The sequence below is a fragment of the Sardina pilchardus genome, chromosome 2 (genome assembly GCF_963854185.1).
Source record: "Sardina pilchardus chromosome 2, fSarPil1.1, whole genome shotgun sequence".
In the NCBI taxonomy this organism is placed as follows: Eukaryota; Metazoa; Chordata; class Actinopteri; order Clupeiformes; family Clupeidae; genus Sardina; species Sardina pilchardus.
Genome location: NC_084995.1, coordinates 31,552,481 through 31,566,441, shown reverse-complemented (window position 1 = coordinate 31,566,441; position 13,961 = coordinate 31,552,481). Strand labels below are relative to the sequence as shown.

Here is a 13,961-nt window from a genome sequence, read left to right as displayed (position 1 = left end):
ACAGTAATATTAGTCATATTTCTTGACTGCATTTCTCAATTTGTAACTCAGAGAATTGTGTGGTAGGAGCAGGCTTCACCCAGTCTCTTAAAAGTCTTTTTTAGAGTGCTTGACCAAACGTATATGTTTACATCAACGAAGGAAAAAAGGCTGCACTTTGCATAGAAAACATGTGTATTGCATAAAACACATTTTGTATGCAAAATGCGGCCTTTTTCTTCTTCTTTCATTTTGTACTGTAAGTTGCATTTTCAGATGCCAGCTAGAGCTCACAGAGGCGTGCTTGTCATGGTCATCATATCAGATAGTATCTGTACATTTTTAATGTTTTAAGGTGCAGTATTATTGTCACCGTAAGTTATGGTGTGTTATTTATCTGTGCCAGTGGCAGCGGATTTCTGTGTGCTTCGGGACATGGGCCATAGATATGTCTAAATAGAGGGTTTTTTGGTCTTGTCACTCTTCCATGCCTCCCACACACATGGGAGATGCATGCATTAGACCGCATGCTGTGAACACATGTCACGCCGTCTCTGAATGAAAGACTTAAACTTGCGCCATTTCGACTGCCAATTAGACTGACCAGGAAATGAGAGTGAATCACGAAGACTGCTGTCGGTTGGATTCAGAGCGTGAGCCTTGATTATGGCAACATTGTCACCTTGATATGGAGTAGCAGTTCATTGCAGTAGTACAGTAGCTATGTCCTCCCCCACACCTCTCACCTGATTAGGACCACAACTACCCCCTTTCTCTCTCTCTCTCTCTCTCTCTCTCTCTCTCTCTTTCTCTCTCTCTCTCTCTCTCTCTCTCTCTCTCTGTGTGCCCTTCTCTCTGGTTCTCTCTTGCTCTCCATTCTTCTCTTTCATATAAACGTAGGAACACTCAAACAGGAAGGAATTATCATTGTTGACTGAGGGGATAAGGGTGCTCACAGATAATCACCACTGGAGGATGAGTACTATGTGGGCAGAGGCGTTTCAAAGACAGGAAATTGATTTATGGCTTTGTGTGTATGTGTTTTTTTTTGTTGTTGTAATGTCTTGCGACTGTATTGAATGATTGATGATGATGATGTGTTCCTGTCAGGGTTTCGTGGATGACGCAAAAGTAATGGGACACAGACATCGCTAATATGGCTCTTGCAGAAAAGAAATAAATCAGAGGTGTCATTCTTTGTGTCCACTAGAGGACGCTATGGCACAGAAAAGCCATAAGCAGCTGTTGTTGCTCAGTTGAAAGAGTTTTGCAGTGTGGCCAGAAAGCAAAGATCTGCAAAGATGTTTTATCACACAACATTGTACAGCTGTTTTGATCATCTCCAATTACTTGATTCTTTAAATACTGGTCCTCATAACAGCCCATTTCCAATTCATATGCCACATTTTTTACAGATAATAACTGCCAAAAGGGCCTTTTTAAAAAAGACATTCCACTCTGTAATTATTTTCAGAGCCACTATTAAGACATTGTTGGCATAAAATGTGTGCTGAAATGTACTTGATGAATAAAAGAATGGAAACTACACTCAAATACCTAAAACAGCCAGGCTTCAAATGGGAGTGGCATTGGCATTGTACTGCTTGATTCATGGAAATAAGACCACATTATTTTCCATGTTGTGCCAAAATGATATTCAGAATTCATTCAAGTCCCTCCTCAAAAGCAGACAGATGGCACTGCTGGAATGTGTTGGAATGAAGGGAAAGACAAGAGAACTTCTTAGACACATACCTCAAATGTCCCTCACGACTTTGTGAATGAATTAAAGGCATTTTTAAACCACCAGATATAATTCAAATTCCCAATGTGTAGAAATGTGATAGAGTTAGAAGATTGCTCTGGGTTTAGATTGTGATTATAACATGTGTGTTTATATAAGCCTCTGGTTCGGCTAGGACCATGCTGACGGAACTCCGAGATAGAGAGAGTCTGTTGCCAGGTAACAAAGTGGAAGAAAACACTGAAGCCACTCTAATCAGAGCTGAGGTGAAAACCTGTCGACAATTACATAAACGCTCTTCAGAGTTATTTGGAGATTCGTGTGCTGATAACCGTTCAACTCACTGGACTCTCATCTTTGAACGTACTTTTTTGTGGCGTTTCTCCCGGGAATATCCAGGAGTAAATATTTAGGTGAGAGTAGGAGGTTGTAGGAGGCGTCTCAGGAAGTGTGGTCTCCTTGTCATCTTTGTTCTTCCAAAGGAAATTGATCATTTCACCCGATGCCAAGTTTCATGACCTACTGTAGTCCTTTTCTTAGAGTGGTCTTGTTTATTTGAAGTTGTGTTATACTATTTAGCATTCTGTGTTTCATGATGTGAACAGTAGCCAACAGTAACACTATAGGTTATCCAAACAATTTGCACACAGAGATACATTGAAATCGGATATGGAAATACCCTTCTTATCGTTCCTTCCTTTCAATGGGACTAAACACGGAAAATGTTATTGCATTGAAGATGCCCTTGCAGAAGAGATGAAAATCCTTCTTCCTTGAAAACCTCCCTCAGCTTCCTGTCCATAAAGAAGAATAGAAACCTTGACATTCCGTGCTAGAACCACATTTGCCCCCAGGAAGAAGCAGACATTCTGTAGGAAGAGGTTGCTCTATTGTACAACACTTTCATTGGCAAATTGAAAAGAACATAGCAGAAATTCAACTGAGCCCTGTCACCATGGAAACAACTGTTAAGAGGAGAGAAAGGGGAATGTTGTCTATAGAAATCAACAAATATTTGAGACTGTCACCATAGAAGAGAGAGCTCCTTATGTAAAAATGTTTGTTGAAGATGTTTTCACGGGTGCTTGGGAGAATGGCTATGGAGTGCCAAGTGTAGTACTAACAGACCTTATTTCGTATACAGAACCCATATAGCTCTGCTATGCCTTTTGTTTTCAAAAAATGAGTGGGAGCATCTCACTTTGAGGAAAAAAGAAACTCATTTTATAAAGAAAGTTGTTGTTTTTTAATAGATGATAGGGTGCTAACTGCATTAGATTTGACATGTAGGATCACTACATGTCAAATATATGACTTTATTGGATGCACCCAAGTTTTGTGAAATTTCATTCATGGGGAGTCGCTGCAATTTGCACATTTCTATAGGCCTATATCTCAAGAAACGCTTCAGCTACAGTTTTAAAATTTGATGTGCTTACACCTTGCCATTTGCTAACATACTGTATCCTAAAGTTTGTTCCAAAATCTTGAAGTGGTTTAAATTGCATGAAATTCTGATGCGTGAAATCTGGCATCTGTCAATAGCTGCTCAGATCCCGATGATCACCATTGTAGAGGTGTGCATGTGTGCGTTAAATCAGTTTGGGACCAGCATCTAGTGTGTGGACCTAGGATTAACTTGCCTGTATCTAAATGGCTTTAACAATTACACTTACACACACACACACACACACACACACACACACACAGAGAAATACACTGCGGTATGGTTTTATACATTATTACTCCATGTAAGTTTGTTATTTTGTTGTGGAGTTCAACATAGGGCCCTGTTGTTCAAGGTCACAGAGTATGTTGGTAGAACAAAAAATATGAAAAAACGGTCCTACATAGCTTGAGCTATCTTGCTAGTGGGGTCAGTGGAAATGATAAAGGGCATGAGTTTGATTTTAGTATAGACTTTACAGGAAGCAAACACTGGAGTTACACTGTTTCTCCACAATGACTTAGTTAAAGTCTCGGAAGGATCCTGTTCATGTTGCATAGCACTTGGAATGACATTTTGAGTCTGTTAAGGCACAGTCTACGTACAATCTGCCCCCGTGGCAAAGCTTTGTAGCTGCCTGATTGCGCTTGCCACAAGCGTGATAACTCAGAGTTGACACCGATATTTTGTCCTATCGATTGTACTCAGTGACCTTGAACAACAGGGCCCTTAGTTGAAAGCGGCTGGAGCTTTCCTTTAATTCTGAACCCCTGTGCTATGAGTGTAACAGAAGTGCAGATGGGAGAATAAGCTTAACTGACAAGCGTGGCAAACAGGCCAATGAGAGAATACAACCCACTGTGGATATTATTGTGTTGCACTGTCAAATAATCATTGAGTTACCAAGACTGGAGACTTATAAAGAGTTGCAGGAGTCAGGTTATGGAGCAGGAAAGAGAAGAAAGGGTGTTTTATTTCCGTTGTGTAGCTTGCAGGAGGTGGCAACACCATGTGGCAGTGATATCATGCAGCCCAGGGCTATGCCAAACATGTTTGGTGCTCTGGTCTACACAACCCTGTAACTGCTGGGTAAACTACTCGGCTTTGCCGTATTATCAGACTGAATGCTGTGCCTGTTGACTGCTTGTCACTTTAAATTCTGGTTTGCTACCTTGAAAATCCCCCTGATCGCTACAAATGTGTGGACACCCACACAAAATGATTCAATGCAGGCATGGTTGTACTGTACATGCCAGGATACAACCCACATGTTAGCAGTGGGTGATATTACCATGGTGATATTAACATATTAGCATAATATAACTTAAACTTCAAAGCAAGGGAATCACTATTGCTCTTTACTTAGCCCATAGTAATTATTCACTGGCCATTTTGGGAGAAGAACTAATGATAGTCGACTTAACTGAATTGCTTTAGAATTAGTGGGGCAAGTCTGACTTCCTATTTCAGCATATAGTTTTTTTTTTTTTTTTGATACAGCAGCTCACTTCTTTTCTGAGTGACTTAAGAACTATTTCATGATCTATTTTAAATATGTAGGCCTATTATCGGCACAATGACCTGATTTGCAATATTCTTCACAGATGTACATGTCTGTTCAGCAGGAACAAGTAATAGCCCAAGTGATATGCGTGTTGCCGCCACTGTCAGTGATTGAAGACGACGCCAGTTGCAGTGTGCTACTTTGGGAAAACTTCAGTTTATCTGTGTGCGATTGTGTCATTCGTAAAACAATTGTTATCTGTTCTGGTTCTTTGTTTTTATCATGACAAAATGTGCCAGTCAAAGAATTAAGTTACTTAACTGGGTCTATATTGCCTGTGTGGGCCTAATGAAGGCATTTGCGCAGTAGTTCGCCAAGCCTATATGGACACCCCTATTTAGTCAATTAAAAACAGTTTTGCTGAGTGGTTTACTATCTGTGTGGTTTGGCGTATATGATGCAAATGCTGTGGAGAAAAAAATGTCAGCACTGATGTATCCTTCACTGGTCCAAATGTATCGCCATGGTTACGGTTTTTTCATCACTCATCCTCCGGGGAAATGCTCTGCCGAGGTACGTGGGAGAAAGCAGAGGATAGGAGCAGGAGGTGACGGTGGCAACGCGCGAGTGTTCGAAGCCTGTATCGCAAACGCACGAAAGCTGGCCGTGTTACTGTTTTGATCATATATATATTTTTTTTAGATTTTTTGTAAAATATCCGTAGGCTATTGTCTCTTCGAGCGTGCAGCATAGTATTTTATTTTTTTCTTTTGTAGCTGACTGAAAAGTTTAGAAGAGGAGTCGTGTGGCAACTCGTCGAAAACAACTGAAACTCCTAGTCTATGTAAAAAAAACTGTATTCGATTCTGTTAAAATGTGTAATATCTACGCTGTTAAGTGGAGTTTTAAGAGTTCTTATAGTTGAGGGCGCTGTCGCGAAAGACATGATCTAGTGTTCTCCATACACGGGATGTTGGAAACTACAGTGTTGTGGGGGATTGTCTTTGAATCTTATGCAATAGCACCGGTTCGGTGTTTCCCTTGCATGGAAATGCAGCTGTCCGTTCAGCGTTGTTTCGCATTTTCAGTAATGGAGCAATAGTTTGTATTTCTGACACTGTGTGGTTTGTGCGACCGTTCTGCAATGAAGGACCTGAAAACGGATTACAATTATGAGGACTTCATCGGACACATTTAGTTTTTCTAAGAAGTGGTCTACAGTCAGAATAGGAAACGCTGACTATGGATTAAAGCTATTATTCGTCTTTTGTTTCACCTGATGCTTGTCTTTTTAAAATCTTGAAGACTTTTTCCCCCTGATTTTTTGTCCCCGTTTCATGTGGCAGAATGGCCCGTTTTGGGGAGGACGTACCCAATGTGATGGAGTCCGGAGAGGGTGCAACGGAGCCCGCAGCGGAAGGTCAGGGAGACGCAGAATCGACGGGCGAAATGAAACAAGCAAAAGCTCAGCGGGCTCGCACTATGGCCCTTTACAATCCCATCCCAGTCAGACAGAACTGCTTCACTGTCAACAGGTCCCTTTTCATTTTTGCTGAGAACAACATCATCCGTAAATATGCAAGACGGTTCATAGAGTGGCCATATCCTTTCATTATTAGACAGGATATCGACCTTGCTGTTCTTTGTTGCCAACTACCTTATGTACAACTAGGTTATGTGGCGTTTGGGGGTACTGTGATAATGCGACTAAGTGAGCGATTACCGTTGAATTCAGGTTTCAGCACCATGGACAGCGCAGCCACCGCTGTTAACTGTGTATATCGGCCATTACACGGCCATTTGCTCCAAAAGTTATTAAGGAGTTAGTAGTTAATTACAACTCTTGAAATGTTCACCGAAACCTGGAAACTTAAAAAATATGATGACTTTGACAGTTTGTGAGCTGTAACTGTAGGATAATGCTAAGAATAATCGAAAGACTTTTTAGACAGAGACATGCAATGTTGCACCAGGCTACACTAATGTTCATTAATCGTGTTACTCTGAACTTCTTATCTTATACTGATCTAGCTTTGTGTGTGTGTGTGTGTGTGTGTGTGTGTGTGTGTGTGTGTGTGTGTGTGAGATCCGGGGGAGGTTTGAAAGGAAGGCAGCATAGTTGCTCAAAATGGAAAGTGAATGGTGAATAATAATATACTGAAACATTTATTGATGTGTTGATTCATCATGGAATTAGAAAATATCTGCTAGTGTCATGTGTGCCCCAGTCACACAAGACAGATAACATACAATCATACAAGAGAATTATGGCCATTCAATTTGCACATATATTATATGACTCCATTTGTTATCAGAATTATTACTTCATCAGGCCTCTCTGAACAGAAAAAGTCACTCTACAACCGTAGTTTGTATTGCAGTGGTTTTTAATGTGTCCTTTCCTACAGTCAAAGTTATTGTCTATCTTAGCCATTCTGCATGCCATGCCAGGCCTGTCAGGTGAGATGCTGAGACATTCCCGATCAGCGGCATCAGTGATTCATCATTGCAGTGGCCCATCAGGTGGAGCCTGAGGGGAGAGCAGCTTTTTCTGCATTGCAGAGCACATGTGGTCATCATTTTAGAAACGGTCAAGCGAGCCGTGTAGCCAAGTAACATGCCTTCTTCCCCCGTCAGCAATTGGCCTGATGTGTGCCGCAGGCTACAAATGGGTCATGCTGTATTTCTGGTGCGTGACCAAATTGTCAGTCCAGGGCATGACAGAGATCTGTTTGTTCAGCAGGGTTAGTATGGGGTCCTGTGTACCCACGACTGCCTTTTCATTGGCCTACAGTTTCCATCCATCATCTCATGAGGAGACTTTAAATGGTGGACGCTTCAACATTAGAGAGATTCAAGATCAGGTCTTCTAAGGCTTAGGCGAGGCACTGTAAGTCTTTTCCTATGTGTGCTGCTGTGGCTCCTGGAGGCTCTCAGGTTAGTTGCTGATGGGATGCTGCTGTGTGCTACTGCTGCTGCTGCTGGGTTTGCTGGTCAGGATGAAGTGGATTGGATGGGAGTCCTCCTCAGCCCTGGCTATTTATAAACCACTCGCAGCCTAGCCCATGTGGGCTTCTCAATATGAGTCACCCAGGATCCCAGAAGCCCCCTTTAAGCCCCCTTAGTGAGTTAATGACACAATTTTCAGCTGAAGACAAGGAATTAATAATAGAAGACAGAACAGTTTTGCCCCAAAGACACAGATATTCACACACAACCTGTTAATGGTGTGATTGGTGTGTGGTGTGTGGTGTGTGGAGTGGTTTCTGATGTGTTGATCTGTTGTGAGTGACTCCAAGAAGAGGTGCACAGGAATCAGGATTTCACTGCTAATTTGACATGATGATGTTATTTAGGACATTGGTGGTGGTTAGTGAGGTCCCCCTTCACTGTGAAACACAGGGTGCCTATTTGTTTTTAGAATGATTTATGTGTTGGAGTTACAACATAACTGTCTCACACACTGCTTGAATATACTATACTGCTTGAATGCCTCACATATACTCGAATCTGTTGGTTTTGGGGATTTGTTTGTGCTTGTGTGTGTGTGTGTGTGTGTGTGTGTGTGTGTGTGTGTGTGTGTGTGTGTGTGTGTGTGTGTGTGTGTGTGTGTGTATGGGGGGATCTGTGTCTGTCTGTGTGTGTGTGTGTGTGTGTGTGTGCGTGTGTGTGTGTGTGTATGGGGGGATCTGTGTGTGTGTGTGTGTGTGTCAGTAAGTCAGATTATCTGACCTCAGTGACATTGTTCCCATGACAAAAAAGGACAGTGTTTTACCTGCCTTAACTCCCCTGCCCTCACTCCGTTTGAGTACATGATCCTCTCCACCATCATTGCCAACTGCATCGTGCTCGCCCTGGAACAGCACCTCCCTGGGGAGGACAAGACACCCATGTCCAAACGACTGGTGAGAAAAACACATTTACAACACATGCAATAACAGCAACTGCATGACCGATGGCAATTGCTTATTATATCGTCCATGAATATTTAATATGTGTGTCATAAGTCTCAGCAGTGAAATGTAAGTTGGTCTCCAGTCCAATATCTCATAATACAATATGGCATTGAGCAGCTGTGAGCTTGTGGCCCTACTGCCATTCTATGCCATTCCACTGTACTGCCTCTCTATTATTGGATTGTAGAAGTCTGTATGGTGGTCTACTGTAAGTAAATCACCTGTTCAGTACATCTCTGCCTGGGAAAAGAGGGACGAAGGTTCACACAGAACCACTAATTAAAGCCTCAGCTGGACTCACCTCACACTCTTGATCAGCGCTATGTTGTACCTTATTACAGGCGTATGTTTATCATCTCTGCTGTGTCACAAACATACAGTATGTGCTAGAAACGTCCAGCCTCTGATACTGTGCAGTGTTGAACTGGCTGTGTGTGTCTCTTCTTCCCACAGGAGAAAACGGAGCCCTACTTCATTGGCATCTTCTGCTTCGAGTTTGGGATCAAGCTGGTGGCCCTGGGCTTCGTGTTCCACAAGGGCTCCTACCTGCGGAACGGCTGGAACGTTATGGACTTCATTGTGGTGCTCAGCGGGTTAGTAGTGCCCTGTCCCTTTTTTACCCAGACCGAGTGTGTGTTGGCGAGGTAGTCATGTGATCCACCGGTCCACCATTGAAGAGCGCTAAAGGCCGTCCTGCGTGGCTATAATTAGAAAGTGTGAGGGAGGCCCCACAGCTATAATAGAGGCTCCCAAAAGTGCATTGGAGGCTTTGAAATTGTAACACAGTGGTGTGCAGGATGGTTGGGTTGTTCTGCACTACCCTCTAGTTTGTAACGGTTGTCAATATTCATTCCATTAAAGAGAGATTTGGCATTAGTGAAGATTTGCGGGATCACGGGTTAGTGCTTTGTGAAGTAATTACTAGTTGTTCTTGCTGCTGAAAGGTACAATATGATATTGTAATCCAATGGTCAAATTCAGCAAACTGAAGCTTGCGGTCCTCTATCTGTACTTCACAAATATCAAACATTAGAGAGAACTAAGGACTCTAGTTTTACAGTGTGTGTGTGTGTGTGTCTGTGTGTGTGTGTGTGTGTGTGTGTGTGTGTGTGTGTGTGTGTGAGAGTGTGTGTGAGTGAGAGAGAGAGAGAGAGAGAGGGATAGGAAGAGGAGAGAGAGAGAGAGAGAGAGAAAGAGAGCGAATGACTGATGTCGACGTCCTGCATTCCAAAGGAGCTGTATGCCTCCATCATGCACTGTACTGTAGGGGCAGGCAGCAGATAGGTGGGTGGATAAGTGGATTGGCAGTCATGTCTAAAACCTGTTACTTACTGCCTCCATGGTCCCTCAGTGCATAAACAGCACATGTAATTCTGCTAATCTCATGAGAGAGGCAGAGAGCAGAGAGAAAGAGCCCATAACACACCATAACTAAGTTCTGACCGTTTACCGAGTCCTCTCACTTGGGCCGCGATGCGGTGCCGTCCGTGTAGTCGGATTAAAAGATCCAACTCAGGGAGAAGTGCATATATGAGAGCAAATATGTTGTTTTTTTATGTGATGAATCACAGTGCCTTCGACACCCACAGATCTTACTCTTATATAAACAGGACAGTGTGAGAAAGGCAACTCGTTTTGGTGAAGCGTAGATATTTGAAAAATATTCCCATTCTCACGGACCTGCTGTTTGAGTAGCTTTGCATGCCTCTTGCTCTGAGGGGGCCGTGTACTGTATGAGCTCATGAGAGGCGAGTCAGAACAGTGTGGAAGGGTGTCCATGTTTTCTATACGTCTTTCTCAAGTTCAGTAAATGTCATAATTCGAGCATAAGAGAGAAGAGAGGAGCTCATCACTATTCAAGAGACACTTTGCATCTCTCTGTGGCAGGTCTCTTATCAGAATGCTGCTTGTACTGTACCTGGCACAGCAGAATTTGAATCGCTAATGTTTAGAACAGATGTCGAGGATTTAATTAAATATCCATATGCCACTCAAAAGCAAAGTTAGGAAAATATGAAAAAGTGTCTTATTTCCATCACTGGACTATGACAGTATCAACAGCCTCTCTTCCTTTCTCACACTCTTAAAGCGAATGTGTCTGCTGTGTTGTCCCTATCTGGATACAGAAACATTTTAAGAGTCCATGCTGAAACATTGAACCTTGAAGCTGTGTGATAATGAAGTAGAATGATGATGACATGATTAGCCTAAATTAAGTGTAATCTTGAAACCTGTTAATATAGATACCATTTCGGCATGCATTTCTTGTGTACACACAGACCTGTCAACAGTTATGTTACCGTGGATATGAATGACACTGTACAGTGTAGTTTCGTCAGGGGAGTCATCTGTCCAGAGCTACATGCCAGGACTATTTTTTTTATCTGGTCTCCTTCATGGGTCATCTGTCTTTAAGAGTCATGAGGACATATGTAATCACTCTTACTAATAGGATGTACCTGGATATACCTCTTGGACCTCTTGGACCTTGTGGACTTGTATCATAGCTCTTCAATAATGGCATGTTACAGCATAAAGATACATTTAGCTACAGAAAAGTTCAAGTCTGATGCTACCATCAATTCAGAAGGATAAACATAATGATCAAGTATACTGTAACGTGAAATATATTTATTCATGCATCCCCCATGATATCAACCTACAGTACTCCAAGAGCAGGCCTGTTGACCCAAAGGATCTCATTACTTGGAACAGTCTATAACTAAGTCGGAATCCATTCCTTGTGTCTCTGGAGTCTTCAGAAGGCCCGTTTGTATAGGGCTTCTGTGTGTTCCATCTGTATCAAAAGGCATACTTGTACTGTATGTATTGGAGGGTGCAGTGTTGCTCGTGTCCTTTATGGGAGGTGTAAAGCAAAATCACCAAGGACCCCACACACTCCTGCCATAGCTTGTTCTCTCTCCTGCCCTCAGGAAGGCGGTATCGTAGCCTAGGGAGTAGGTCTGCGCGGTTCTGCAACAGTTTTTTCCCAACTGCAATTAGACTGTTGAACAGTTCCACACTATAATCTGTGTATGGATGTGGGTGTATGTGTATGTATGGATGGATGTGTGTATGTGTGCATGATATATGTATATGGATATGTATGAGTATGTGTGGGTCATCAATATCTGTCATCCTAAAATGCTAGCTATCTTATTTATAATATATATATATATTTTTACAACATCATAGATTATTTATTTATTTTAAAACTTGTATTCTTGTATTCTTCTAGCTGATGGTGTTTTATTGCTGTTTTTATGGTGGTCCTATGCAACGCAATTTCGTTCCATACTGCACTTCTTGAAGTGGTTGTTTGGAATGACAATAAAAACTCTTGAAATCTTGAAATCTTGAAATCTTGAAAGCGTGACTGAGAAACTGTGTCATCTTGCTTGATGACCGGCCCGACAGGCGTATTTATGGGTCAGTGTGGGAGAGGTCATTTGCGATACATTCAAGCACAGTTAGCAGATATTTCCGTCCTGTGCAGTGGACTACAGTGTGGGAGTGAGGTGTTTCAGCACATTCGATACCCCTACTGTATGTTCAGAAGGACACCCAGTAGATGGGAGGCTATCCATCATATCACTCCTCATGAAGACTGCATACAGTAAACATCTCCAGAGAGGGAAAGCAAATATTTCATAGAGCACTGGATGACATATGATATATAAAGATATATCTGGAACTTTCTAAGCTTAACCCATTTTCCCCCTTCACATATCTGACACACTTTCACTTTAAAACACACATGTTCGACCTCGTCCAACAGAGAGAAAGTAAGTCAGACTTAAAAGAAAACTACACATGTGTCACCATGCCCCGCGAGGAATCCAAACAAGGCCAGTGGGCCAGAGCTCGCGGCGTTCATTTCATCAGAAATTAATGAATCGCTGGAGCAGGCCCCTCAGAGACCGAGCGTTCAATTAAAATCTTTTCCTCTCCCTAATCTGGGCAGTATGTGTGTGTGTGTGTCTCTCTCTGTGTGTGTCTGTGTGTCTGTGTGCGTGTGTGTGGTACACGACACCTAAGACAATTCAACATGTAGTTATTTTGTATTGGCTGTTATGGTGTGATCTGTGTGTGCGTGTGTGTGTCTGTCTGTCTGTGTGTGTGTGTGTGTGTACAGTATGTGTGTGTGTGTGTGTCTGTGTGTCTATGTGCGTGTGTGTGGTACACGACACCTTTAAAGACAATTCAACACGTAGTTATTTTGTATTGGTTCTCATGATGTCGTGAGAATAGAAAGAATAGAATATATACTTTTTTGATCCTGTGAGGGAAATTCAGTTCTCTGCATTTAACCCAATTTAACCGAATTAGTGAACACACAGCACACAGTGAACACACAGTGAGGTGTATCACACAACCCAGAGCAGTGAGCTGCCTGCCCAACCAGCGGCGCTCGGGGAGCAGTGAGGGGTTAGGTGCCTTGCTCAAGGGCACTTCAGCCGTGGTGGACTGGTCGGGGATCGAACCGGCAACCCTCCGGTTACAAGCCCGATGCGCTAACCAGTACACCACGGCTGCCCCCACACCACGGCTGCCCCCAAAGTGACTTGGCTCCCACTGCCCTTGTTAGGGACTTACAGTAGCAGCACAACTACCCACCTCCTTTACTCATCTCCTGCAGAGGCTGTGTGTCGGAATACCGTATATTGTTCTAGGGCCTCCAGTCTGCCGTGGCATGGAGGATTGCTCTGACCCAGTGCGTCTAGTGTTCTTTGTTAGCGATTAGCTAAATGGCTGAATAGCTGCTCTTTAGCCACGATGAATAATTGATACAGTGGGTGGATGAGTGATTCATTAGCCATCTGGCATCAAGACAGCAGCTTCAGAGCAAGATTATGTTCGGTTAAATTAGTATTGTATGTGTGTGTGTGTGTGTGTTTGTGTGTGTCTGCCTGTCTTAGTGTGGTATTCATACATACAGTATGTGTTTTTAATTTTCTCTGTTTTTAGCTGTCTGCTTGTTTACATGATTTTTGTGTCTCACAGATAGTGTTGTCCACTAGTTTCAGCTGTTGTTTTGCCAGTCTTCACTGGCCTCATTGTCCAACATTGATGGTTATACAACCACGTGGAAGTGTCAGTGACATTTTTCCACCTAGAAACCACCTACTTTTCTACTTAGAAACAGGTGGAATGTTGGAGGTACATTGCAGTGTCACCGGGGTATGTTCTTGGCTTGTGTGTATAGGCAGCAGCATCTACAGAGACCTGTGGAGACCGCAGTCACATCTTTTGTGTAAGATGTTCAATTCACTGCAAGTGGCTCTGGATACGATTGTCCGCTACATAGCAAGTAATGTAATGTTATACTAA

General features: G+C 42.7%; 1 protein-coding gene across 1 annotated transcript in view; it reads left to right on the top strand.

The window, feature by feature from the left end:
* The window catches only part of LOC134099171 (voltage-dependent R-type calcium channel subunit alpha-1E-like), a 54,145-nt gene that overhangs the window by 733 nt on the left and 39,451 nt on the right, over positions 1-13,961 (top strand). The window contains exons 2-4 of the mRNA XM_062551966.1: positions 6,021-6,275; positions 8,474-8,579; positions 9,084-9,223. Coding sequence (XP_062407950.1) covers positions 6,022-6,275; positions 8,474-8,579; positions 9,084-9,223 — 500 coding nt within the window. The 5' untranslated portion in view covers position 6,021. The remainder of the gene's footprint in view (positions 1-6,020; positions 6,276-8,473; positions 8,580-9,083; positions 9,224-13,961) is intronic.